This window comes from Mycena indigotica (genome assembly GCF_014461135.1).
Source record: "Mycena indigotica strain 171206Taipei chromosome Unknown Mind.scaff0001, whole genome shotgun sequence".
Taxonomy (NCBI): Eukaryota; Fungi; Basidiomycota; class Agaricomycetes; order Agaricales; family Mycenaceae; genus Mycena; species Mycena indigotica.
In genome coordinates, this window is record NW_023503000.1 from 5667555 (window position 1) to 5693933 (window position 26379).

General features: G+C 52.6%; 6 protein-coding genes across 6 annotated transcripts; 4 read left to right on the forward strand and 2 right to left on the reverse strand.

Moving 5' to 3' along the window:
- Positions 1-10091: 10091 nt before the first annotated feature.
- On the forward strand, positions 10092-13790 carry MIND_00158900 (CxC2 domain-containing protein; the record flags this gene model as incomplete). Its single annotated transcript, XM_037358514.1, has 12 exons — positions 10092-10391; positions 10443-10664; positions 10715-11119; positions 11171-11364; positions 11415-11577; positions 11627-11775; positions 11831-11909; positions 11956-12163; positions 12285-12467; positions 12521-12662; positions 12710-13413; positions 13462-13790. The coding sequence occupies 12 exons, from the start codon at positions 10092-10094 to the stop codon at positions 13788-13790; spliced, it is 3078 nt and encodes a 1025-aa protein (XP_037226424.1).
- A 3431-nt stretch (positions 13791-17221) lies between these two features.
- On the reverse strand, positions 17222-19144 carry MIND_00159000 (Telomere maintenance protein; the record flags this gene model as incomplete). Its single annotated transcript, XM_037358515.1, has 3 exons — positions 17222-18455; positions 18503-18669; positions 18713-19144. 3 exons carry the CDS (start codon positions 19142-19144, stop codon positions 17222-17224), a joined length of 1833 nt encoding a protein of 610 aa, XP_037226425.1.
- A 313-nt stretch (positions 19145-19457) lies between these two features.
- Positions 19458-20001, reverse strand: MIND_00159100 (GFA domain-containing protein; the record flags this gene model as incomplete). The annotated part of the gene is made up of 2 exons (XM_037358516.1): positions 19458-19850; positions 19900-20001. 2 exons carry the CDS (start codon positions 19999-20001, stop codon positions 19458-19460), a joined length of 495 nt encoding a protein of 164 aa, XP_037226426.1.
- Positions 20002-20558: 557 nt separating this feature from the next.
- MIND_00159200 (uncharacterized protein) lies at positions 20559-21937 on the forward strand (the record flags this gene model as incomplete). Its single annotated transcript, XM_037358517.1, has 5 exons — positions 20559-20892; positions 20945-21066; positions 21122-21307; positions 21356-21556; positions 21620-21937. The coding sequence occupies 5 exons, from the start codon at positions 20559-20561 to the stop codon at positions 21935-21937; spliced, it is 1161 nt and encodes a 386-aa protein (XP_037226427.1).
- Positions 21938-22313: 376 nt separating this feature from the next.
- MIND_00159300 (Aldo-keto reductase) lies at positions 22314-23393 on the forward strand (the record flags this gene model as incomplete). The annotated part of the gene is made up of 5 exons (XM_037358518.1): positions 22314-22395; positions 22445-22672; positions 22718-22937; positions 22986-23212; positions 23260-23393. The coding sequence occupies 5 exons, from the start codon at positions 22314-22316 to the stop codon at positions 23391-23393; spliced, it is 891 nt and encodes a 296-aa protein (XP_037226428.1).
- Positions 23394-23946: 553 nt separating this feature from the next.
- MIND_00159400 (uncharacterized protein) lies at positions 23947-25750 on the forward strand (the record flags this gene model as incomplete). The annotated part of the gene is made up of 3 exons (XM_037358519.1): positions 23947-24194; positions 24244-25408; positions 25457-25750. The coding sequence occupies 3 exons, from the start codon at positions 23947-23949 to the stop codon at positions 25748-25750; spliced, it is 1707 nt and encodes a 568-aa protein (XP_037226429.1).
- Between the last annotated feature and the right edge of the window lie 629 nt (positions 25751-26379).

The window sequence follows — 26379 nt, forward strand, 5'->3', positions numbered from 1 at the left end:
TGTCCTTCATCCCCAGTTTGCGAAGGATCCTCTTGAAGTCACTATTGCTGACCGATTTTTGCAAGTTTTCCATTAGGAGTCGACCCAGCAAGCTGTCCGGGATAGACGTCGAGGACAGCGCGTTTTGGGCCGCACTGAGTGGCGCAATCGCGGCTGCCACAGGTAAGACTGTGGGGTTGGTCACAGTATCGCTCGCGCTGAACGCCGCTGGCAGTCGTTCAGCGCCAGTCTTGCGAGCAGCAGTGCCCGAGCCATCCCAGGTTTTGCAGGTATCCGGCAGGACTTAGGCCACGCAACCCGTTCCCGATGGTGCTGAGTGCCCCGTCTTGCCGAGTTGATTGTGAGCAAACGGCACTCACCAGACGCAAGTATTACCGTTGTGCCAGTTCTTCTTCTTCACCCGTGGACTAATCTTCGTTCGCAGGCCGCCTGGACAACGTCTAGAGTGTCAGCAAGTTAGCAAGCACGATACGTGTCAACAAGGCGTACTTTTCTCATGTTCTACCCTTTCCCATGCTGACTGCAGCCCGCTGCAGACGGTCCGTTTGCGATTGCCGCCCAGGCTGGCGCGTGTTTGGCTTGGTCTTGACATTGCCGCTGAAGAACGCGTTGGTTAGCATTGAGTTGGCGAGTTGCGAGAGCGGCACGGACGTTCGTGGCGCCTCGGCATCTTGTTGTGTGAGTTAAGGCCCTTAAGGATGGTTCCAAGGGCACGCTGCCGAGCGAGCGGTCCAGCTTGCCAGTAGAGGCCGCGCAGTTGACTTGGGCTGAACCAGAACACGGCTAGCACCATCCGGGTGGCTGTCGGGCAGGCTGGTCGGGGGCGGCGAGTGGGAGGAAAAGAGAACGGCCGTGGTTGGTCAGCAACACGTGTCCGGGTGACGGACCCGGGACGCCGGCCGCGGTCCCACGCTGCCTCTGCCGCCTTCCTCAGCACGCTGCATCTGCCTTCATGCCCGATGGTCTGCAACACGTCAGTAATAACTCTCCTTGCTGCCGCTTACCCTTTAACAGAGTCCTGTGCTAACTGGCTTTTTCGTCAGGCTGAGCCCACCGTCGAGGTAAGTTACCGTAAGTATCTGTCGTTGTCTCAGTTGGATGCGTCGTCGGGCTTCACAGTAAAGGGTAGGAGAGGTTGACGCTGGGGATACATGCCTTTCGTTGACGAGCAGAATGCTGGCACCGTTGTCTGGCTCTAGGCAGACAGAACTGGGAGGTGCGGTGGGCTTACGAGTGCTGGACATGCACGTTCTGGGACGACTAGTGCATTCATTTTTATTCATCTTTTTCTCGTCCCTAAACCATTCAGTACAAACATTCTCCTCGACCGATCCTCTGTACCACACCAACACGCTCTCCGCCATCCTGGCACGGTAGGGGAGGATGTGTCGAGCCAGCCGCGGTGTTGACTTGTGGGTAATCAGCTGCAGTATGTCACAGTGTTACACTGTTTTGAAACACTGATTACTTAATCATAGAGGTTGAAGCCCCGATGCTCCCCAAGAGTAAGATTGGTTTGTGATTGCTCACTCAATAAACAGGAGACGGAGTTGTTGTCGAAAGCAGCGGGAATGATGGTGCTCGACATGGTGTGTTGATTAAAGTGGGGGGCAAAGGTGCCAGTGGTGTACCTCGCCGTTCTGTCAGTCATGATTGAGTGGGATCAGGTGTAATTGTCAAGGCTGGGGTCGAGTCCTTCTGCAGTGGGGTGCCAGCTCTTCCGCAGATCTCATCGAAACAGGTGGATGTGGATTTGGTGGCTGACTTGAGGAGAACCAAGTCGGCCATTGCCACCACCACCAACGCCCGACTGTTCCTCGCGTTTGATGTTCGTGAAGTGCTTGCGACGCTCTAAATCAGCACAATATTGCTAGCCATCGCGGAACGCAACACTGTCATCTGGGGAACTTATTAGCTCTCCATTATGGAGAAGACTGCTAAACGAGTCGTCTTGAATACGACCGTAATAGCCCTAGGAAACGCACCGAAAACGTCTTTCCATCAATGTCGAGAAGACATTTGTGTTTGTATGCATTTTCCTTCGGCGTCAGTGCCCCAGTTATCTTATACTTGGCGATAATCTGATCACGATGACATTCCGGCCCATACATAGTTCGTCTGCAAACGTCGCGATTTGGGCATCCAACAGGTCCGGGTACGCGTGGGACTTGTCTACAAGCTTGAAGCACGTAAAGTTACACCAGTTGTCATTGAATATCTGCCCGCTGCTGGCAGTACTAGTACTGCGCCAGTAAATCGCTTGTCGTTCCACACGATATTATTCTCGTGCCCGAATTCGTGTGACCACCCGGCCACAAGCGGATGTAGTAGTACTAGGAGAAAGTCAGTCATAAAACAGTTTACAAGCACGAGCATACTGTACCTCAATTGGGAAGCTGCAACACAAGGGCCGACCTTGGTAATCGAGAGAATTGGGTAAAGGTCTTCGGTCCACTGTGGTTTCACACTAGAAAAGAAGACTAAAAGCAACATATGAGATTCGTAAGAACAACGGCAACATACAGGCACTATTGTTGGCAACGTCTGGACAACCGTCATTTCTCCGCATAATCGTACATCCGGGCTTGCTGTAGAAGTTGGTGTCGGTCAGATGCGGCGAAACTACGAAGGGATTCTGCTCGGTCAGCTTAAGGGCACGATCATGGATGGCATCCCCAGTTTGGCGTCCGCCAAAGACCACTCTCCTTGCCGTTGATGATGACAGTGAGGTCCGCAAAAATATGGGAGAACTGCTTTTCTCGAGTGAGTGAGTGAACGGGGAAGAAAAGCACGCACCCAGCCAAGAGTCAGCGGCTCAGTGTCCCAATAGGATGTCGGCTTCCTTTCTTGACCTGTCCCATCCTTGAGTTCATATCGCCCCATCTCCTTCGCATCGTGGACCGTCTATTGTGCCCTCAGCGCGTTGCTCTTGTAGTAAAGGAAATGACTGACCATCTTAGAAGCAGGGTCAATCATGCGCTGAAAGAAAATTGGGTCGTGCTCTGCCAGCTGGTAGAACGGCTTGGAAGTTCTGGTCGTATTCGTCGATGAGACAGTCATGAAAAGGACTGTCAAGCACCACGCCCTCGCCTTCCGCAACAGCGAGATCGTGCAGCGACATGAGAGTCGGTGAAGACAGTCGAAGTGGGTGACGGGCCGGCATCATTCCCGATTTGGCTCTGTTGGCCGGTCCACAGCCACACGCGTATGGCCATCACTTCTTCGAAACGACGACAACGGCTGGGCCTCCAACCAGGACTAACCTCAACACTGCTGCCTGCGCCGGCCTGCAGGCTCTTGAAGGACAACAACAAACTGCAGGCCGCTCGCGGCCAACAAGAACTCGTGTGCACTACTAGTGCTTACTACTATAGCTCATAAGCAGCAACAACTTATAAACCTGGCAGCTCAGCCCCGAAGGACTCTCGAAACAAGCGGCACTATCGACAATCGTAATAAGGCGACTACTTATCCCCAGCTTAACCAAGCAACAACTCGGCGTCCTGCCGCGCAATAACAAAAACATCAACAAGACAGCTGCAAACTCACCGAGTTGCCATCCCACTCGTCTCGACAAGCAATCAAGAAGGTTCCGGTGACTGAATCGGCAAACATATCCCGTCAAAGCCATCTCCCCTCCCCCCACCATCGACTATACCTAATCGCAAGCTGGACTATCCAACGCCGCTCTACCGCACACAACAAACGAGCCTGATGAAATCGGAGTCTACAGCAAGTCAGCGATGGCCTAGCAACAAGCGGCAATCAACACGGTCTGGGCGAATAACACCAAGCGATTCTCCACACAGCCAGTGAGACGCCAACAACCGCAAGCGACTGTTCCGCTAAACCACCCAACCACTATGCCAAATGAGTCGAGAAGGTCGCAAGTCTTCAACTAGGACCACGCACTTCTCCCTCACACCACGCAGCAGCAGCGGATGCTCCGGCTCGACATGCGGCTCCTCATCCACGATGTCCGGCCCTGCTCCCCACAGTCTGTCTTCTCTTAGCGCCGCCGCCAGCGCGTGTGACGACACCACGCTCCCGCGGCCGTTGTTCATGAGCACTGCCGTTCTAAGAACGCAGCGTCGACGATGTGATGTGTCTCAGGCCCGCCCGGCGCGAGGACGAACAGAGAAAGTCGGAGTCGCTGGCAAGCGCCTGGAGCGGTACTGGCCGAAGCCGGGCCAGGTTTGGAGCGAGGGATTGGAGGATGGCGTTATTGCGGGCTTCGCGCGAGCCGGGGTCGCGAGGTGTAGATGGCATCGGAAACGCCGAACCCGAGAGAGAGAGACGCGCAGGACAGCCTGGGCGATGCGACTGTGGGACTCTACCTGAAGGGAACTCTACTCAGGGCGTCCACTGGAAGGAGGGCCAGTACGTGAGAACTAAAGAACACGTACCATGTCCTTGAAACACACCACCAGGCCACTGGCCCCCACCACATTCTGCAGCAGCCACTTGCGAGGACGCGACGACACCACGGCCAGCACTGCCGTTCTCTTCATGCGGCCGACGAGCGAGGAAAAGAAAAGAGCACGAAAGGACAGGCAGCGTGGGAGCGAATTCGGCTACTCGGGCCCGCAGGCGCCACGTGCCGCCTATCAACCACACTTGCTGCTTGTCTCCCGCTTCCTCCGTCCCGCTAACAGCCCGAGACCGCCGTCGAGGCTGTCACAGCTTGGACGACGACCAGGCAACGCAAATGCAATGTGCCGCTTCACTTGGTCCGCTCACCCTTTTTCTCCGACCGCCCGCTACCCGCCCACGCCGTCTGGCCGAGGCTGTCCCGAGGACCGACAAGGACCCAGGCCCAAGCGACACCAAATGCTTGGCAACACTGGCAACAACCTAAAATGTACTTACCGCCCCGACTTTTCCCGGCTGGGACACTGAATAAGCTCATTTGCTTTGGCGCCGAACGGGCGTGTTCCGCCCAACGCGGCGTTCGACAAATTGGAAGCGCCAACAGTGCCTACGAAACCGGCACTAACGAGCACCCCAGTTCCGGCTCGACAATGACCGGAACGGCCACGTCGAATGGCGCGGGGAGAGCGCGGTGAGACGGTGAGGCTGAAAACTGCCAGTGCCAAGTTCTAACGCCAAATGTGAACGACCTTCAGGGCGTGATTCTGATGCTGTTGCGAAGCCTTGCTGACTGAGCGAAGCCTGTCGATGAAGGTCAGCCGTGAGAACATTGAACTAGGCCAGCCCAGTTCGCTCGCTGATGCAAAGCCACGAGCTCCAGTTGTTCCAGAGTGGCGGAGGGAACGACGGGTGCACTGGCAAGCTACCGCCTTCTGCTGCCCTCTGAAGTACAACACTTACCTGATCTCCTTCTGTAGCTCACCATCACCCGCCGCATGTCCTCAACAACTGCGAGTGAGTCGCGCTAAGGCCACGAGCCATTGCTGCCAACGCAAACCGTTGCTTTGCCGCTTCGGGCTTGGCTTCTCGCTGAGCTCCGCAGTCCACAAGTCGGCTGGGTTCATTCTGGCCTTGTCAAGTTGTGTCGGCACCGAGAATGCTGACCCTTTATCAAGATAGCTGCAACCAGCTGCCCTCGTCCTCTGCCCTACGCCCACTCTTGGGACACTCCAGCTTAGGCATTCACAGCACTCATGAGGCTGTCCGTTCCGCGACTAACGACGATCATCTGTCAAGCTTGACAGAGGACTCCGACCACGACCGCCCCCCCACCCTTACCTACCCAGTCGCTTGCTAGCGGCGAGAATGCTGACAGATATCCACGACCAGCGCATGCACACGCAGAGGGCTTCTCCGGATGAAGAAGATGGTGTGTTCTCTGTTGCTTTTGTCTTCATTGCTCGTCTCATGACAATATCACAGACCTCCCGAGCCTGTCGCCCAGCATGTCCAATGAATTAACACACCTGCATTCATACGGGCTGTGGCGGGATCACGGGTTAGGGCCTCGCAAGATGTCCTAGTGCTTATGTGCCGGCGCTAGGCTGAGACTGCCCTTATGTCTAACTGGGATTTGTAGCCACGTCAGGCATCAGGGCGCGCATGTCGTGTTGCATGTTGCTTTGCTTCCACCGCCAAAGGCTGTGTACGCGGCACGATCAGTATGAATATTATACCCTTGTGTACTTACATGCGTACTTACATGCAATTACAACAAATCAGAGTGAATATTGTGGTCCGACTGATTGCCTTGATAACCAATGTGTATGCCGGGAAAAAATGACATTGGCCGGATCACAGATCCGAGTGCTGCATGTTCTGAAAATTTTCTGTGACAGAAAATTGGAAATCTTCTGACCCGGAAAATTTCCAGAAGATTCTCAGAAGATTGATGGAAAATTCCAAATTTTCCGTGACAGAAAATTCTCGGAAAATCTTCAGAAAATCTTCAGAAAATTTCAAATTTTCTGTGCATTTTCTGGGGCGGAAAATACATTAATGTCCGTAGTGTAATATGCTTGTATGGCTAGGAAACATGCCCTACATGAAGCAATAAGTCTCCCTTGAGCGATTGGCGGTGTTTGTGGAAGATGCTAGTTGGAACAATGGAAGTCGAGAACAAGATTTAGAGCGTTTCTGTCATCCCGTCAAGCCTAACTCGCCACGCCGAATTTTTGTTTGCTCGGGAGATCGGCTGGATTTTGAAGAGAGGGATAGTTAAGAGGGGTCGTCACCTCCATATTCCGCTCTATTTTGAGCGAGTCTAGGTACTTGGCAATACAGGACTTGGAAAACAAGTTGATTTTATAGCCGCCTAGTGTTCGTCACATTCCGCCTAGTGTTCGTGCACCGCCTAGTGTTCGTCATGCTCGGGTTATTTGGCTGCTCGCCCTCGCCGACAACACCTCAGCACCTGGGCAAATAACTTGTAGACCGTGACCGGCGAGTGCCTGGCTCATTTGGCTGAGCTGCTCACCAAAAGCTGAAGCTACTAGTACTAGCCAAAGTACTGGCCAGTAAATGGCCCATGAGACAAAGTTAGGAAAGTTGGGGCTCGGACAAGAAAGAGCGGAGAAAGAGCAATTATATTCCTAAAATTTGCAGACAAGAACCAACTACGACTATCTAAACTTGAAGCAGGCAGCGGCAAACCGAGGCTGCGATACACGAGCATGGCGGCGAGTCGTCGTCGGAATCGCCCTCGCACTTGCACATGATGTCAGCCCCGCAAGAGCAGACAATATCCGCGTGCCTCGCAGCAGGGAAACGCAAGCCTTCCCAACCCGCTTTGACACGACTCTCGTCGACGTCAGGGAGTAAAAACTCCGCAATCTCCTCTCGCTCACTGAAGAATGGCACAGGAGGACCATATTGAATGGCGTGGCATTTTGGACACTCGAAATTGAGGCCAGCAAATGCCGTACGCGCGCAAACGTGGCAGAAGGAGTCCTTGCATGATAGTCTGTTAAGGTTGAGCGCGGTTCGCAGTGGGAGACGAGGAGCTTACTGGACAGAGTGGGATTTCACATGGTGACACACACCACAGGCCCATTTGTCAGGCAGGTCGCGATCTTCGGCTTTCAAGTCGATGGGATCCTTGGAGTCCGACTCGTAGAGGGCGGAACGTGGGACTTGAATGGCATATGGAGTATGAGCGCCCCCACAATCGTCCACTGCTCGAGTGCGACGGCGACGATTGCCTTCAACGCGGCGGAGTCTGCGACGGCAATGCTATCGAATGGAGTTGTCATGGGGAACGGCAGGGTACGACGATTGGGCAGTTCAGCCCAAATAGAGGCGGCAACGAGATCTGCGACCTCTACCACCCGACGTCGCACCCTTCGAGGAACTTCAAACCGAATGTACTTTTCAAGCATTCGTTCTGGGCGATGACATAAGTCACGACACGTCATAAGCTAGTCTTCTTACCGGCCAGGTTTTTGAGAGGCAACTGCGAAGCTCTCTGGCGGCCACTATCGGAAATGCCGAATGCATACAGCGCATAACCAGAGATCCACTGGTCCCTTTTATTCATGCGCGCCTTTCTGTCCAAGGCCTGGCGAAGCCGCTCGGTCAAAAAAACCCATGTCGTGTTCTGAAACGAGTGATCAGCGCAGAATTAGAAGAGACTTCACGAGAATTAGTACCTGCCAGTACACGAGCCAGAATGCGTTCGCCTATGTGTGAATATGAGGGGAGGACAACACAACAGAACGAAACTGAACTGACTTATAGGTACCAAGTTTTGCGGGTCCAATGGAGACACGAAAGTGTTGACAGGGTCGGCGGCTGGCTGAGGCTGAGGTGCCCGCGGAGGGGCCGCGTCTTCGTTCTCGTCGGCTTTACGCTTGACTGTAAGATGGTTAAAACTATTGCGGGCAGTAGCTGCATTAGCTCACGCGGGCGCGGCGCCGGTCTCTTCGGGCGCGGCGACGACAAGCTCAAGCTGGGGATCGTCGGAGTCCAGGCTGAGGTCAATCAAGACAGACGTTCTGGGGGCGCCATCGGGGCCCGACTCCTCGTCACTGCTGAGTTGGAAAACGTCTGCGGGCATGTCTTCTAATTCAGAGTCGTCTGCCGCAATGCTTGTGAGGGTGCGAGCGAGCGGAAGAATGTCGTGCCGCATAAGTATATGAATTCCCTGACAACTCGAAGAAATTTTTTCCCCCTTGTGCTCAATCAATTCTGTCTCCATTGGGTCGACTTTAGTATCTTTGAGGCTTCGCCTAACGATTGCTGGTTCCGGTCTCCATCAATTAGCACAGTCTGCCGCGCCCTTAAATTGGACTAGTTAGACTCTTGTCTTTTTTCATTCTCCGTTATGCAGTCGACCACTCACCTTGAACAAGCGCCTCAGGGCTCCGCCATAGAGCAACGTGTTGTTCTCTACAAATCGCGTGAGTACTCGACTTGTTCGGAGGACGCTACTTGACGGATGTGTTTCTTAGCTGTGTTGGCCCCGATGCCCCCTCCCGTGGGGAAGTAACCTACAATTTCGACTTTGTCCTCTTGAAACGCTTCAACACCTACCTTAACACCCATCCAACTTCCTACGATATCGCGTGTCAATGGCTCGTTCGCGTGCCAAGGTTCCATGAATTCCATGAACGCCCACAATTTGCATCCGTTAGCCTCACAATTGGTTGGTTGCCCGTCTTATCTCTCGTCCCAGACCTTTGCTTATCTGCTTCAAGCTGACGAGTGCGACGGCGAAAGCGTGGAAACGGCATGGGCCAGCGAATAAACATTAGTATACGATTGTTGGCTTGAATATGACAATTTTGTGGAGTTTTTAGTTTAATTCGGTCGACGGTCGACGATAAACTTGCGATAAACACTAGGATCTTGATGATACACTTGGTTCTGAAGTCATGTTGATGGTTGCTATCGGAGTGGGCCAGACATATGGGCCAGACCAGACTTGCGCTGACAGCTGGCTCGCGGAATTTTTGAAAAATTGTTGCGACAGGTTGGGTTGACGCGTTGACAACAAGAAGCGAAGGTGGCTCGGGGAAAAAGTGACAAGTAGAAGGGCGGCACTGCCATTCTCGTTTGCAATTGCAAGACAAGGGCGGATTGCCGAGAAATCTGACTGTGTGGCTCGGGGAAAAAAGAAGGTCGCGTGGAAAGCAAGGTGGAAACACTAGGATTGTGATGATACACTGCGTGTTTCGTGGGAGGATCCATTACTTTGGGTTCTTTGCGATTGCCTAGGTTGGCCGAGAAGTCCCCCATGCGCGCGCTAGGAAAAAGGCCTGAAAGGTTTCAGGAACAGTGAAGTGATATAGTGAAATCACACTAGTACTGGGTGGCGGGAGTGACAACTATACAAGCAACTTGGGCCGCTCGAGTGAAGCGCGAGTGAGTATGGTTGTGAAGACTTCGTTGCTTTCTGAACTGTCGGTATACCAAGTGCTAGGTGAGCTCAGAGAGGTGTCCTTGCTCTTCGAGCAAGCATGTGGGTAACCAGTAACCAAGTGCCAAGTGACAGCGTGTGACTGTCATCAAGATCACGCGATTCTACCTTGGCACTTTCCACGACTTCGTGTACAAGGAACGGTCTGAACGGACTTGCAGAGTTTCTAGCGTCGATTGGGGACGGCAGAGTGTTGGTGTGTGATCCTGTCTTCGCCTTTCTTCGAGTTCTTTGTTGATCGCACATGCCACAGGATGCATTCTATGTGGGGGCAGACGAAGATAGCGACTTCGAGGCGGACGAAGCCTATGACCTCAGCCTCGATGGAGTTCGTCTTCGGAAACGCCTTTTCAACGTCGAAGCCAGCTCGGCCGTGCCCGCGACAGAGACCGGGCCTGCGGTGGCCGTCGACAGTTACACAGATTGGATGGGTCTTGAGGGAGGGGATTTAGAAGCCATGGTGGCGGTCGCCGACAGCGTTTCGACACTGGTCTGGGATGTGGATGACTCCGACACCAAGAAACGGCGGCGCTATGACAGCTCGGTAAGACTCCTCTACGATATCGTTTGCTTGGCCACTGAGCTTTCTCTTCAGGACAACCCGAATCTGTTATGGCGACCTCTCATGTCCACATTCTTGGATGGAATGATACGCCACGACGGCCTGGGCGATTATTCGCAATGTACCAAATGCGCCTTTTGCAAGGATGCCAACATCAACGACCAATTGTTTCGCTGCGAGGATTGTGGGGAGTTTCTGCAATGCGAAGGTTGCGTACGAGAGCGACACGCACTTGCACCTCTCCATGTTGTGAAGGTGTGTTCCCCAGTTATCGCGGGCTCCTTCGTTTTCTCAAGTATTCTTAGAAATGGAATGGCCAATTTTGGGCAGACGCGTCGCTACACCGAACGACTACGGGCTATGACAACGGGCTAGGTCTGGTGTATCAGCTGGGGCATCATGGTCATGCCTGCCCCCTCCCCGACTCGCTCGTTAGGACGTATGGTTGTTCTCGACATCCGTGGCGTCTTCGTCCTCAATGTGCAATTCTGTGGCTGTACCAAGTATCTCGCCCACACCCACTCCGCTTTGTTGCGCAACTATTGGACAACGCTTGGTACCCGGCAACGACAGTCACTCCAGCGACATGCGCCACTTTCAGAGCGCTCGAGCTGTTTCGCTTACTATCTGTGGTGGGCAATATGAATGCTCATGACTTCGTGGGCTCGTTGGAAAGATTGAGTAATCCTACAAAAGTGGGAGCTACTCCGGTAGGTGGCATTGCTGCTGGCGACGATACTGTTACTCATTGTACCTTGTAGGATCGTTACCGCGCATTCAGCCGTATGGCGCGGCAGTACAACATGCTCAAACGCCTGAAGCGAGGGGGTCGTGGGCATGAGCCGGATGGAGTCCCGGGAACTGGTCCAGGGGAGCTGGCCGTTCCCTGCTGGGCATGTCCTTCACCAGGTTTTAACCTACCGGACGGATGGGAGTCACGGCCCGTCGCTGAAAGGTGAGCAAGGCGTCGTTTTCAAGTCCGAAGTCTTTGGCTTATGCTTCTAGATTCCAAGACTCGCTTATGCTTGCATTAGATGCAAACTTTCGATTGAAGAACCGGATTCGACCGAATGAGCGAGCAGATCCATCGTTCGGCTCGGGGTGGAGTTATTTCGTAGGCGTGAACGAGTATAAAGACCACTTGCGAAACTATGTTGGGGAAGAAGATGTGAGTTTGGTCCTAAACCTGATTCGCATTGCGCTAATCCTTTCTTGAGGTAAGCTCCTGTATCGCTTTCGCGGCTTTGGTGCAGAAGGATACCCGGTTAACGACGGGATTGCGAGTGTCTGGTGTGGGAGGCTGCGTCTGTGCCCGACACGGAGTGGTGCGACCTTTAGGCTTGGGCGATTTACAAAAGGGCGAGCGGTTAGTTTTGCAATTGCCTTTTCCTCTTCGACGCTGAATTTAGTTTCAATTCTAGCTACTCAAATATGGATTACATATTGCTTTCGGCATTGCGCTTCGCAAGCGTTCGGCGTCTGGTCCTATCGTATGACATTGTCTGTCAGTGGCAACAAAAATTGCTTGCGCGAGCCTCGACGATAGCAACGGAAAATGCTTCCATTACGGCGGACCTCAGCAACTTCGATATCGACTTCGCACTTCCTGTATGGCATGCTCTCGTCCACGAGCCCTCTTGCCAAGCGGAAAACTCGCCTCAGTTACCTGGAGGGAGTGGGAAGAACTGATGGGGAGGGTATCGAGCGGACCTGGTCCGTTTTAAACCCAGTGTCTTTCGCTACCAAAGAGATGGGTGAAGGGAACCGGCATGACACGATCGACGACAAGGTTGACCACGTCAATTTCGAGAAGAACATCCTTCAAGGCCAGCGCTTTTACCAGCTTGTGGCTATCTGGTGCTGACGTTACAATAGGCGAATCACTGTGTCGCAAACTCATTGTTGCGATTGCAGAGTGCGAGAGGCAAACCCAGCAGTTTAACGAGATGGACGAGAGTTTGAGTGATAAAAGTCGAGGGCGATGGATGGGGATTGTGGAAGCGTGGTCGCGAGACCGAACAAAACCCAACCCGTACATGACGGAAGGCGGGAAGAAGGGTCAGTTTCTGCATCTTCCCCACCACATTTCCACCGACTTATTTCGATTTCAGCGGGACCTTCCGAAACGCAAGTCCTTGCTGAACTCCGAAAAGAGGAGCTGGAAGAGATACGCGAAGGACGGGGCAGGATTGCTGAGGGAAATATGACATCGGCCGGATTCATAAAGGCCAAATTGCAGTTGGAGAATCTCCAGTAAGTGTTGGCCGCCACAACGACTGCGATGATTTATGGCTGTCCAGAATTCGAATCGCAACAGAAGCGAAGGGCAAAGGGTTGACAGCAGATCGTGCGAGTCAACTCGATGAACTTCGTGTTTCTTTCTTCAAAAAACTGCGGGTTCTCGAAAAGCTAGAGGAGGTGTTCATGCCAGGGGTCAGAGCGTTGCGAGAGTCAGCGGAAGAGTTGCGCGACCCCGACTTACCTCCAGTCAAGGCTGAACACGTTCCGTTGTTCCTTCCGTCAGACCTATCACAAGCGGAGCTGCGACCTCTGCAGGGCCTCAAAAGAATCGAGCTCCAACTTCGACGCGCTCAATGTGGTGACGCGATCGCGAGTTTGCGCTCACGGATCCATGCCATGACGCATTTGATCCTGTTTCGCAACTCACAGGTGGTGGGGCAGAAGAAGAGCACAAGATCGAATACTGCGATCGCGCGAATGAACGAGCGGAAACTGAAGGACGCGGAGAAGTATCGAAGGGCGTATCGTGCGATGAGAGCGTTGGGGGGAGCCCAATATGCCCCAGAGTTCAAGGAGCTCCGCGACGAGGATTTAAGCGATAGAACATCGGTTGAGGAAGACGACGCGGAAGCGAGGGCACGTCTGGGACGAGTCGGGGCCGTGCGGCGCGTGCGTACTGAGCCGTCACTGAAAAGGAAAACAACGGCTGTATCTTGGATTTGGTTTGTGGGTGGCAGTGTCGACAATGGCGAGATACATGACGGTAAGGCTCAGACCAAATCATGTCCATGGGCGGCTCAACTATCCACAGCTGTGCGCGTCCAATGGTCAAAGGCTCGGGCCCGTCGAGACAGGTGGACGGAGGAGGTGGCAATTCTGCGGGAGGAGATGAAGCGTGTGTTGCGCAGCTTAAACAGCGTGCAATCTGAATGGCGGGCGCGAGCGGAACGTCGCTCGGTCGGTGAAGCAGGGCTGGCCTCAGGTCTGCGGGCCTACGCCCTCAAACAGGCTGCCGTCTACCAGCGCATTGCGGAGGATTTCTTTGCCACGTGGAATGTTTCCCCGGCGCAGGCCGTCAAGGGCGTTATGAGAGAGGATAGCACTACGTATGAATTGTTGCTTGGGAGAACGAATATTTGAATATATAAATATGGGAATATATAAATATGGGAATATATATATTATTGGCATTTTATGTACAGTAAACTGGCTGCAGGTGGCGTCGGCAGGGCCTTGGGGGGAGCGGCGATCAAGCCATCAGATTATAATATACGAGAAGAAGATATACTGATCCGGATAGTGATGCGGCTGGTCGGATAGCTGATGGACCGGCTGGTCCTTGGCAGGGTGTGGGCACTTTTTGTAAAATGCCTAACATCAGCGCAGGATGGGCTGGAGTTAGGTATTTCTAGAACCGTGCCCCAGGCTACATTGCACACTTTTTGTAATATGTTACACCTATGGGTGCGCTTCGAGGGACTGGCAGCAGGAGCGTCAAGTTGTTGTTGTTGCTGTTGGGACTGCCGGGCCTCTTCGCCATTCAAATGAGGCTTGTTGGCAGAAACAAGTTTGTAGGGGATTGCAGCGTCCGCCGCTGGCCACCCATCCGCGTCGATGGCTTTCCCGGAGCAACTCGTGCCAAGCGACATGCGAGAGGGGTTGTCGGAATCTCGGGATGATACTGTTCTGCACTGAAATGTGATCGTCGGCGAGCTTGACAAGAAGTTGATGCAGGGGAGACGACTTGTCCACGGGTGCGTTCCTGGGCCGGGCGCTGATCCAAGCCAACTTGCCGCTTGCCTCTGGCGCGTCAAAGAGGTTACGACAAGCATTGGCTCCGTGGGGATGACTGTGTTTGGTGTGGCGTAAGATGAGCCAAATCAAAACCCAGTAGACGGATTCGAGATCATGAACAGTGTCATGTCGTTTGCCGCGCTCCTCCAGGATCGCGATGGCCATGAATGCAAACGTTCCCTGCGCTTCATTCGGCAACTTGGATCAAGGAAAATAAAACAAGGATTTACAGTCATGTCCTTCAGGGTTTCTTTTATCTCCTCCCAACTGGCCTTGAGGCGGTTTGAGCCAGGCGTAACGAACACTTCGTTAAATCGCTTGACGCCGTCTTGTGTCAGCTCTGCATAGTCCCAGTCCACCAGAAAGCCGGCAACGGATGATTCGGTGGACGTGTCTTCGACGAAAAGAATGTTGCCAACGCTAACGTCCCGGTGGATGATTCCCGCGTCGTAGGCAATTTTGAGGTCTACCAACGGGTTAGCAAGAAATCAAGCAGCAGAAGGACGACGAACGTATTGAAACATTCAATAGCGCTTCCACGACCCGTTTCGTCGACGGGAAGTTTTCGATTGACGAGCCAACGGGTGTGAGGAGCGTGCGAGTATGAAGGCGCTGTCTGGCGTTGTCGAAAGCGAAGCGGGTTTTGTGTAGGTTAGGGTCCCAAGTCTGGTCAAACAACGGAGATGTCGCGTCAGAAAGATCGATGCTACCACGACAGCGAGCCATCCCAATGGCATCCATGTCAATTTTGGGCTGCGCGGTCTCGCAGTGGTACTTGATGAGGTCGTAGAAATCAGCCTCAGGGCGCCCGGCATGCTTGGCGCCAAACGTCTTTGAGCGCGTAAACCGCGGGAGGACCGTCCTTGTCCAAGTCTTCTTCAATCACAACGCGGTAGACTCATGTAGCATGCCCAAATAAGCCGTTGGAGACGGACAGAATCTCGCCCACTGTTAAACAATGAACGAGTTCCTGCTCATACGACAGTGGGCCGCTGACCCGTCGAGCGGCAACAATGCGCAGACAATTGGTTTTCACGGTTTTTTTGTCGAGCGTCTTGGAGTAGTAGGGATGACGTGAAAGGACCTTCCACAGTTTGGCAATCGTCATGTCCTCGGGGGAAGTGATGGTATCGTCAAGGCCATCCATCCGCAACGAGGTAGAGGGATTGTTGACGCGGAAGAAGAAGCGAGGAAAGATGTCGCTGTCGTGCTCGAGCCAATTGAATTTCGTGGTGGCTATGAAGCCAGAGTGGTCGAAACGGAAGATACGGGCTTGATCAATGGCAAACACGGTGAGGACGTAGACGTGGCATCGTCCTAAGGCCATAAGGAGGCTTCGCGCACTCTTACATAGCTGAGCACGGGCGTTCTTTGCTGCTTCGCTCGTTAACAGTGCTCCCTCGTCGGTCATGATGGTTAAATCAGTGATATAACAGCTCAGCTTTTCGTTTTCCGTGCCGATCAATCCGCTCAGAAAATCAGGACTGGTGTGGTTGGGAGGGTCTGGTTTGAGTGTGGGAAGTTTGGCGCGATGCGTGTCTTTGAGATAGGCTCCTGCGCCACTCGCAGCCAGAACAACATTTCCATAGGTAATCTGAAGAAACGTCGTTAGCAGCACTTGAATATAAGCATGATGACACATATGAATGGTTTGGACATGACGTTCTCGTCGCGACCCTCTCTATTCTTATAATGCTGGATATATGGTTCGAGGGTTGTGTTGGCTTGTGCAAGAGCTGGCGCTGCCTTCTTCACTATACTTTGGATAGTTTTCGGCTTCAAGTTTTCGGCGGGCGTCGGCGGCAAATAGTCCTGGAAGAAGACTTCTGGGGATACAACTCTCTGCAGTCTCGACTTCGTCATGCTGTCCCAAAGACCCATGTTGTTTGCGTCTTGCTTGTTGCTGAGTATGGTACTGAACAGGTTTCAAGGAGCGAGGGGTATTGGTAAAAGACGTTATTCGATCTTCGCTCTCAGTGGCTGGGGGTGGAGTGTTTAGACGGCCAGTCGTCGATTCCCGTGGAATAATGTCGAGCTCGTGAGGACTCGGACTGGATTCCATCATTCCCGGTGCTCCGACGGCTGCGAACGACGACCTGAAGCGGACATGAGGATAGTTGCGAAGAGAGAAGAGCAACAATGAGAGGTTATGAGTACTCACCGAGTCAAAGCGATCTCAAAACCAAGCACTGACAGCGGTCCTCAACAATGCGTGTTCGTGTCACGAAGCGTGACCCCACGCGTTTTTGTTGATCATGATCCCATCTAACGCTGGATCGGCACAACTGAGGAGACTTGCTACTTGCTTGCTCTGAGCTCAGCTACTTATATCGAAGCATATCTGTTGGCACATAATATGGCACACGCAAAGAGAAACGATGCTAACTGCCATCGTTTGCTGATCAATCGGTCTTCGGCCCGATATCATCCGAGTCTGACTTGGACCTCCAGGTTGGATGGTGGGTCCACAGACAGATTTAAGCGACACAAATTCGCGTCTAAAAGCGCATCGTCATTTTTATACCCACCCTGCCGATATCAAGTATAAAAAATTAGCATACTAATAGGCTTACGGTACCCTCAATCGGTAGAAACAATGCATTTGGTAGGAAAGCAAGGATTGTGCTACATTATAAGTAAAGGAAGAAAAAAAAACACTATCTCCAAGACCATATGAACTAGTGCCCCGCCCATAACATATTAATAACATTTCCAAAAGTTAGTGTGTTCCGGTTGTGAGCCCCATACCGAGCCAGCGGCAGGGGATCCTCGTCGATTTACCTAGACCCCGTCTTGGACGGGAGTTGTATCGGTGGAGGGGGTGCGCGGCGGCCCTCACGAATGGGTGATGGTGGAGGTTGGTCGTAGGAAGAATATCGTCGACCCTTGTACCCCTCTGATGGTGGTGTAAGCAACTCGACTTCTTCCTCCGCGTCCGCCATCGATTGGGTCTCTGCATCACCCAACGCACTCGAATCTGGACTCGGCTCTTCCTTAACCACCACATCAACGACTGAGTCCGAATCCTTCTTGCCGTCAGGCGTCTTGAGAATCTCCTTCTCGATTCCACGACTGATGGCCGAAGACACGGGCGTTGGAGCGAGGTCAAAATACCCCTTGGGTTCCTCTGGCGGGCCCATAGAGTGCATACCAAACACGCCGGGGCTTCCGCCGAAGTGATGCGCAAAAGCAGGATGGACTGAACCCACTTGTCCATTCACCGGCTGACCAACAGGTCCTGGCGCACCGAAAACCCCACCGTTTTCGCCTGCGCGACCCCAGAAAGCTCCCGGAGACAAGACACCGACGCTTGGTGGTCCCATGACGATACCATTCAGTCCCGGACTCGGCAGAACTCCTGGGTTCATGATATATGCTGGGAAGTGTGGTGAAGTTGGGGTTGCCAATGGGGTAACATTCAGGAAGTGTGGAGCAGAGTAGACACCATGTGTTGGTGTGGTCGGACCGACTGCGAAGTAAGATGCCGCGGCTGGCTGGGGAATGGTTCCGGGAGATGGCATAGGCATTGGATGGAAAGAAAATGGCGGCATGCTGGGTGTTATTGGAGGCAGCCCGGCTGGAGTTAGGCCATATGGCGGAGGATTGAATGCTGCTGGGCCAGCGGCTTGATCTGAAGGGATCGCAGGGGGTGGTGGCAGGGCGATTGGCCCTGGATGATGAGGATGTGGGGATGTTGGACTGCGCTTTACCGATGTTGAGGGGGTGCTTGGAGCGGTTGATGATGTACTTGGCGGACTCGTCCTACTAGACACAGTGGCCGGTGGTTCTGACAGTTGTGGGTCGAGTTGTAATGATTGGAATTGTGCAATGGAGTGCTCGAAAGGTCGTGGTTGGATGAAAGGGTGCGGCGTAGGAAAGATCTCAGCCGTATAATCTGCGCCTAATCCGAGGTCAAACGCAGCCGAGGGCGGCAAACCGATGTCGAATGGCTGCGGACTTGGCGAAAACTTGTCGTAGTGTACTTTGAGTGTTCGTCCGTTGAATTCATATCTAGTCGAGGTCAGTCGAATCAGAGAGAAAAGTCAGAGCACACATACCCGGAGAACATAGTCACCGCTCTTCTTGCATCTTTCTCCGTAGCGAAAACTACGGTCCCAAAGCCCCTTGACCGACCCTCTGGCCCTAATGCGACATCAGCTCGGACGATGGTGCCTGCTTGTCGAAAGAGATCTTTCAGGTCTTGCCATTGGACATGAAAAGGCAGCTGCAGAAATTTAGCGCCACCGAAATGATAGCAATTGACGCACATTGCCCACAAACAAATTGCGACCCATAGGCGCATACTCCTCCTCGATTTCGGGGAAAGGCTGGTCGAAGTCGCGGACCCGGTCTGCTCTGACCTCTAAAATGCGGCCTTGCCAGGAATAGCCGCTAAACATATCGACCGCCCTACCAGCATCTTCTGCAGTTGCTAGCAAAACGGTGCCATAGCCTCGTGAGCGGTTGTCAGGTCCCAGCGAGACATCCGCTCTGAGAACAGTGCCTGCTCTTCGAAACAAGTCTTTAAGGTCCTGCCAGCGCACTCTATACGGTAGATTGGCGACGAAAAGCTGAGTTCGAGTGTCACGGAGTGGGATTGGTCTTCCGTCGGCCTGCGCAGCTTGTGTAGCTTGTTGGATGACCTTTTCGATGTCAAAGTCCGTCGGCGTCAAACTGGCGGTCGTGGTGGTCTCTGCCATGAAGTAAGGGAGGGGTCCCAGCTACTCCACTGGATGACATATGCGCCAACTATTCGATCAACCAGCCAACCGCCTTTTTACTTGACTCCCAACTCACCTGTCCGGCTTGCGCGTGGCAACTCAATTTGCCCCGGAAGGACCCTCGATATCATGTTCGTTCCGGTCTTCCAGAGTCTAGGCCGGGAGCGGCGACAAAGTTTTATGCTCGATCACGGTGATCGCTAGGGTTTTCCCTGGATTTTTATCCCATTCTGGACCATTTATACGCCGGTGATGTGCTCCCCGTTCCGACCAGGTTCATATTAAAGTACATTTACATCGACATCCCATTAGATTGGCCCATTCCCTCTATAGGATTGCACCAAGCAACCCGGGTCTTGGTAAATTGCTCGACCGTAGGCTTGAGCTTCGTTTCGCTCAATTGGAAATCATCAACCGTGCCGAGACGAAGGATCGACTGGCCAGGAAAGGCTTCGCCGACCCGGTACATGAGACTGCCACACGTCGCGCAGAAATGGTTGGTCATGAGCTTGCCTGATCCAATAGTCTTGGATTGCGCAAAGGTCTTCAGGTTTTCCTTCCCCCGCACGTGGCGTAGGTAGCGGTCGTCGATGGTAAAGTTAGAGGCAAACATGCTGGCGGTGATCTTTCTGCAGTCGGAACAGTGACAGACAAAGCTGTTGATAAGGCCAGGGCCTTCAATAGGCTGTTGATGAGCTCAGGTCAACTTTGAAGCGCCAGAATTGCAAACTCACGAATGCCAGCTGAACGGCTCCGCAGAAACAGGTCGCCGTGGCCTCTTTATCGGTCGACCAACCATCCGAAGCAAGCCCTGCAAGAGGAAATGAAGGAGCCATTAGGATTTAGGCTACTGATAGAGGTTGAGTTGAGTGAGTTCAGGGACGCGCAAGTCTTCATCTTATACTAGCCACGGTAGAAGCTTGAGCCCGTGTGGTTATTGAGCGAGGATTAGTTGAGCGGATGCTTGATAAGACAAAGCTGAGGAAGATGGGATAACGTTGCGTCGCTTCCTGGAAGTTCAAAACAGACAGACTCCGTGATGACTCATCGCTGACTGATCATGTTTCTTTGCAGACGTCACTTGAACGCAACGATGAAATGCGGCCAAGGCTTCGACAACCTCAACTCGACAAGTTGAACTCGTGGTACTTACTGGTGATACCGAGGATCCAGAGTGCCTGGTTGAGCTCATGTTCTTGTACAACTTCGCAACTTCAACTTGAAGCTTTCATGCCTACCCTGACTCGGATCCGTCTGAATATCGTGTAGTTCCTATATTTCTCCTCGTTGCCTTCGACTAATGACAATATCGAACCCAGAGCACCAACGCAACACGCGTTATGATGGATCTGGACAGTCACGACAGTCACTTTTTTTGTTGCACGCTACGAACATGTCTCTGCCACTCACCAAGCCTGTTCTCCCAAATTTCAAGTGGCCCGAGAATGCTGTGGTAGAGAGCTCATATATTTCTGTTCTTGAAGCAGAATCTTCCGCTGTCAATTCGTACAATATGTCCAAGAACGAAGCCAGCCGACAGCTCAACGCAGCCAATATCGTGAATGCCCGCGTTGTTGGTTTTCTCTATCAACAGTTTTTCGAGCTGCGTGAGACTGCTCTTGGCAACAAGCCTCTTACCCAAGTCCACAAGGAAGTCGTCTCCTCCCCAGATGAGACGGCAATTTATGCGCATGGCCAACGCTATGTTGACCATCTAATATGCCCGTGTATGTGGTAGCTTTTCTCTCTCTCTTTCACTGCTCACTGGACTATATGTAGTTCGCACGAAGAGCAAAGAAGGAATCGCGTCCAGCCACTCCTCCCGCGCTTCCTCTGATCACGCTGGCGATGCACACGATGTCGAATTGCAAACTGGTGCTCGCTCATCTCCAAGAACTCGAGTAAGCTTTTCTATAAAACTGTCCCTCGTTGAATGACTGCTTATGCCTCACTCAGGCGCTTGCACGCGACTACTATAGATGCGCGGTGACGGGCATCTATGATAACAAGTCACTCAAGACCAGAGAGAAGCTCAGTATGCAACTGAAAAGTAGCGAAGAGAACTACTACCGGAACCTGGTGGAAACTTGCCATATCCTGAACAATTCACTCTTCGAAAATGTTGAACCCAGCAGCATCAGAGTTAGCGATTTTTGTGTTTTTCGACCTTCTGATGAATTCCTCCGTCAGGAAAACAACGAAGCGACTGCCTTGCGTATTCTTCGTGACTTCGGCATGGAGACGCTCGTGGATAGTCTGCTCCGTACAGCCAATAAGGCAGCGAGCGAAACAAGGTCCTCAAACCTTTGCAATATCATCTCGCTTACTTCCAATGTTCACCACCTCTTCGGTGAACTTCAAATGACTTTTCAACCAGTCAAAGGCGAGGAGGTGCTTACATTTTTTGTACTCTTGCAATCACTCTGATTCTAACAAAATCTAACCTATAACTAGGACACCTATCTTGTCAAGTTCATGGGGGATGGACGTCAACGTACTGCTGAGATGATAAACGAGAAAATCATCTTCCGAAACTGGGCTCCTATCCACCGAATCGCTGAGGCGCGGACAGATCTTCCTTTGCCGGACGCTCGCCTCCTCATTCTGCATTGCGCCTGCGCCCATGTCGCCTACTTATCAGGTGCAGGGGAACTACTAGATGATATACTTAATCACGACGACTACAAGGACATCGGTGTTTTGGCAGAGGATGGTGGATCCATGGACGTGCTTCGTGCCGCCCTGACTCCACTCGCGGCAATACGAGCCTAATGTCCTGAGTGTATTTCAAGAGTGTCCTTGATCAATGTCCCAGCTGCCACAATTTGGTTCTAAACCGACTGTCCAAACTAAGTAAACTCGTCATCGAAGTTGATTCTGTCAGCTCCACGATTCACGGGAGGACCCGTGACCGCGTTTGATGTGACGTATGTAGCTTCTTTTTTCGTGGACACCCAGTCTGAGTGTATCCTCCATCTCCAACTATGGCTACATGGCAAATTTCTTTGATATTCGCCAAGGGCTGAGAGTGCGGGGGCTTTGCGGCCCGTGCGCGACACCGCTCCGAGGATTTTCCCTCCACATGACCTGATATCGATGGCGCTGCTATAAAACGAGGGACAGTGTTTGCTCCCCCTGCCAAGTCGCTATGCCTGCCTCGAAGTCGGTCAAGTTGAACACTGGCGCGTCGATGCCCACTGTTGGGCTGGGGACGTGGAAGAGCAAGCCTGGTGAGCCATTGACCTTCTCCTTCATCGATTTCACTGATCGATTTGCCAGGCGCTGTTGAGCACGCTGTGGAGTTTGCCCTCAAGAATGGGTACACCAGCATCGACACCGCTGCCGCTTACCAGAATGAAGCAGAGGTCGGCCAGGGCATCAAGGCATCTGGTGTCCCTCGCGAATCGTTCTTCTTGACCACCAAGCTGGATAACCCGGACCAGAAGGACCCCGATGGTGCACTCGAGTCGTCTCTCAGCAAGCTTGGGACCGATTATCTTGATCTCTGTTTGTCGCCTTTTCTCGAGCCAAACTTCATTTAATCGTTCGTAGGGTTGATGCATTGGCCTGCTCCTCATACCAAGGACAACCCGCCACTCCCCGACTACTCCGTTGATTGGCTCGATACATGGAAGTCGATGGAGCGTCTTTACAAGGCTCACCCTGAGAAACTCCGCGCCATTGGTGTCTCCAACTTCAGCGTTGAATTCCTGGAGCGTCTGCTCGCTGTGGCTACTGTTATCCCCGCCGTCAACCAGATCGAGCTCCATCCGTGAGTTAAATATTGTAGCAATAAACATCATGTTTATCAAACTCTCAGGTCCTGCCCACAGCACGACGTTGTTGAGTATTGCGAGAAACAGGGCATCGTAATCACCGCCTACTCGCCACTGGGTTCCGACAACTCGCCCCTGCTTACCAACGAGGTTGTCAAGAAACTCGCGGCCAAGCACAGCGTCGAGCCTGCCAACATCCTCATCTCGCTCCAAGCCAACAAGTCGAATGTCACCGTCCTCCCCAAGTCAGTCACCAACACCCGCATTCTTTGTAAGTCCTGTAAAATGTCCTATCCGCTGAAAGCTTACGGGCGCCAGCCAACGCTGTTGTCGTCGATTTGACCAAGGAGGAGATCGATGAGCTTGAAGAGATTGACAAGACCCACCACTTCCGTGCATGCCATCCTGACTGGACTGGCTATGGCTCGCTGGGCTTCCCTGATTGCAAGTAGATGTTGTAGAGTTATAGTGTAAATATATCAAGTCGGTATGGGCCAGCCTGACCACGACATATCCTCAAGCAACCATTAGTCAAGCGTGACAGACTGAAGACAAACACTCACAACACACGCGCATAGACAACCCAATTTTACAACACTCAGCTCGAATGACGGCAATTGGCTGCTCTCTCCTGGAATTCTTATCTCAAAATAGTTCACCCAGTTGCAACTGTGAAGTCTAAAGTTGGTGAACGGATGGGAATTTTGGTGCATTTGAATAAGAACGGAATGGATCTGGCCTGTAATTGGTGCGTATATTCTTCAATAATGTATGGTATTGCTCAGGGCAGACAGAAGACGAACGACGGAGATGTCACTTTGACCACACCCACAGTAACACGGCAAACAAACAAACAGCAATAAGAACGACCTGTCCTTCTGGTTGTTGCTCTGGTTAAACCATCACCTCCTCCCCGAGTCCCCACCGCTACCGTCTATCTGTCCACCGCCAGTGTGTTGCGCTTTCCAAGTTCAAGTTGCAATTGTGCCTTTCAAGCTACCCGGAATGCACCAAGATACTGCGAATCCCTCTACTCTCAATTCACCTCACCATTCTGCTATCACGAACATCGGAGTTCTGAACCGCGATGTTCTCCTCGTCATATTCGGATTCATGGAGCGCCGGGACCGGAAACAAGCCTCGAGAGTGTGTCGCACTTACCGCGAAGCTCTACTAGCCCAGCTCTTTGCGAATGTGATCTGGAGACCAGCTTTACGACGCTTTGCTCCAGAGAGTATCTTACCTTACATCCGGTTGAGTGCTCCATTGCCTCGACTCGAGCCGTTCATGACAAATCACCAGACAACTCACGATTACTGCTGCCGGTTTCACCTCCTTCACCGATTCTACCGCCGACGACATTCGAAGCGAAACGGCGACACTTTTGAGGGGTGCTCTGCCCCATATGCGCTCCCTCCGAATGCTTACAATCGCCAACAACATGGATGGAGGGTTGTGGCCAGAGCTTGTTGATGCGCTCAACGCCGCCACCTCTACCTTCACACTAATGTTGGACGCATCCTGGTTAACAGGGAAACATTTCAATATTCCCAAACAATCCAGTCCGCTTTTGATCGACAATTTCGACTATCCATTTGCTTATTTTGAAGACACATTCGGTCCAGAACGGGCGATTTGCGCTGCGCGACGGCCACCTTTAATTCTCGGAAGGGAACAAGACAATATAAATGCTGTTCTTTCCGCTTGTCGCACGACTGTGAAACAAATCTACGTTCCTAGCGAGCTCTTGCTACGGGCAATGGATAGTTTGGCGCCATGGGGTGAGCTACAGGAGCTCTATGTGGAGGGTTATTGGCCGGAAGAGCATTTTCATCATCAAAGTGCAAGTGTGCTTTTGGAGGCGACGGAGGAAGATATTCCATCTGATTCGACAAGTGGAGACCTTTCGCTCACCCTAAACTCAGAAACAGAAGTTCGTTCTGGCACAGGAGAGCACTCTCAAACAACGAAGTTCCTTCGCTTGCTGGAGCTTATGCCGAAGCTGCGTTCGATTGGTCTGATGCTTGCGCGCCATCCAACTGACCCAAGGCCACTGATGCCCATCGTCCTCAATGATCCATCCTCCCATCCGTCGTCACCGCAGACTTTCTTCTCCTCCCTGAAATCGTTCCAAATGTCTTCGATCGCGGCCGAAGAAAGACTGCTTGACTTTCTCCCCTCATCCCTCGAGAAGCTGGCAGTGTCAATGTACCCTTTTGAGCGAGTCCCGAATTATCATCGGGTGGAAATGAAGCCCGGAGCCCTTCTCGCAATCCTACGCCGTGCACATCTACCCCAGCTTAGAGTTCTCCAAATATCGTATATTATTCGCTCAGCGGTCGACCTCGTCTCTGACGAAGCTCTCCTCACTGAGCTTCCCTCCATGTTTCCTTTGGTCGAAGAACTAGAGATACGGCGCTGTTGGGTGCATAGAGAGCCTGGCTTGGCAGGGCTCTGGGACCCTTTCGTGCGTGCTCTCAGTGCCTTCTCTCGTACCTTACTAACTTGCATGCAGCCGCGAATTCGTGCTTGTGTCTCCGGTATCAAGCAGTTGTGCGTCTTTCGGCTCCATCCCGAGATGCCCGATCGTTTTGGCAACCCGCCTTTCAGTCAGAAATCCAAAAAATACTGGGTGCATCTTAATAAGCTCTACGATGAAGCTAAAGGCATAGTCGAAGCAGCCCCATGGCTAAAGGAGCTCTCGATGTACCTGGAACTCGGCACCGACCCAGCTTTCCATTGGAAAACGTGGCGAGTCTGTATAGAGGACGACACGACACAACTCTACCCGCGGCCCAAGGCACCTTAACACGTATATAGACAGTTCCTTTGAAGAGATACCTCATTCCCGTATACTTGTTTCGGTCGATACTGCCTTCAATCGGTTCACAACTAAAACAACGAAGCAAAAGCTTGTCGAATGAGAGGCTAAAACGTTCAGTCCAAAAGATCATTATTATTATTATTATTACAAAGCAAAAAAGCGTTCCATCGCATCGTCCAAGACAGACCAAAACGGAAACACCATTCCTCTTGCCCCCTCGCTCTCCCTTGCCCGGCGGCCCGTCGGTTGCACAATGGATATTGTAAACCACAGTGGGGAATTAGGAAGATGATGCTCAGCCGTCGCTGGCTGTCGAAGTCTGGGTCAATGTCGTCCTAGTCGTCGGTGATGTTGTCGCCGTAAAAGCTGGTGGGCGTCGCGTGGCGTCACCGCCACGCGTCACGGTCACACCTTCCCTGACGTGGCAGCGCTCTCCCACGACAACGAGGATTTCGGTCAAATATGCGCCGTGCAGCGCTCTGCTGTGTTGTCTTGAAGACACTTCACAAACGCCCTCTCTTCGCGCTACTTGTCGGACTTGGGCCTTGAATGCTCGCATATGTCCGCGAGGCATTACATAGTTGACTTGCTGAAGCCCAACAGAGGCCTGACCC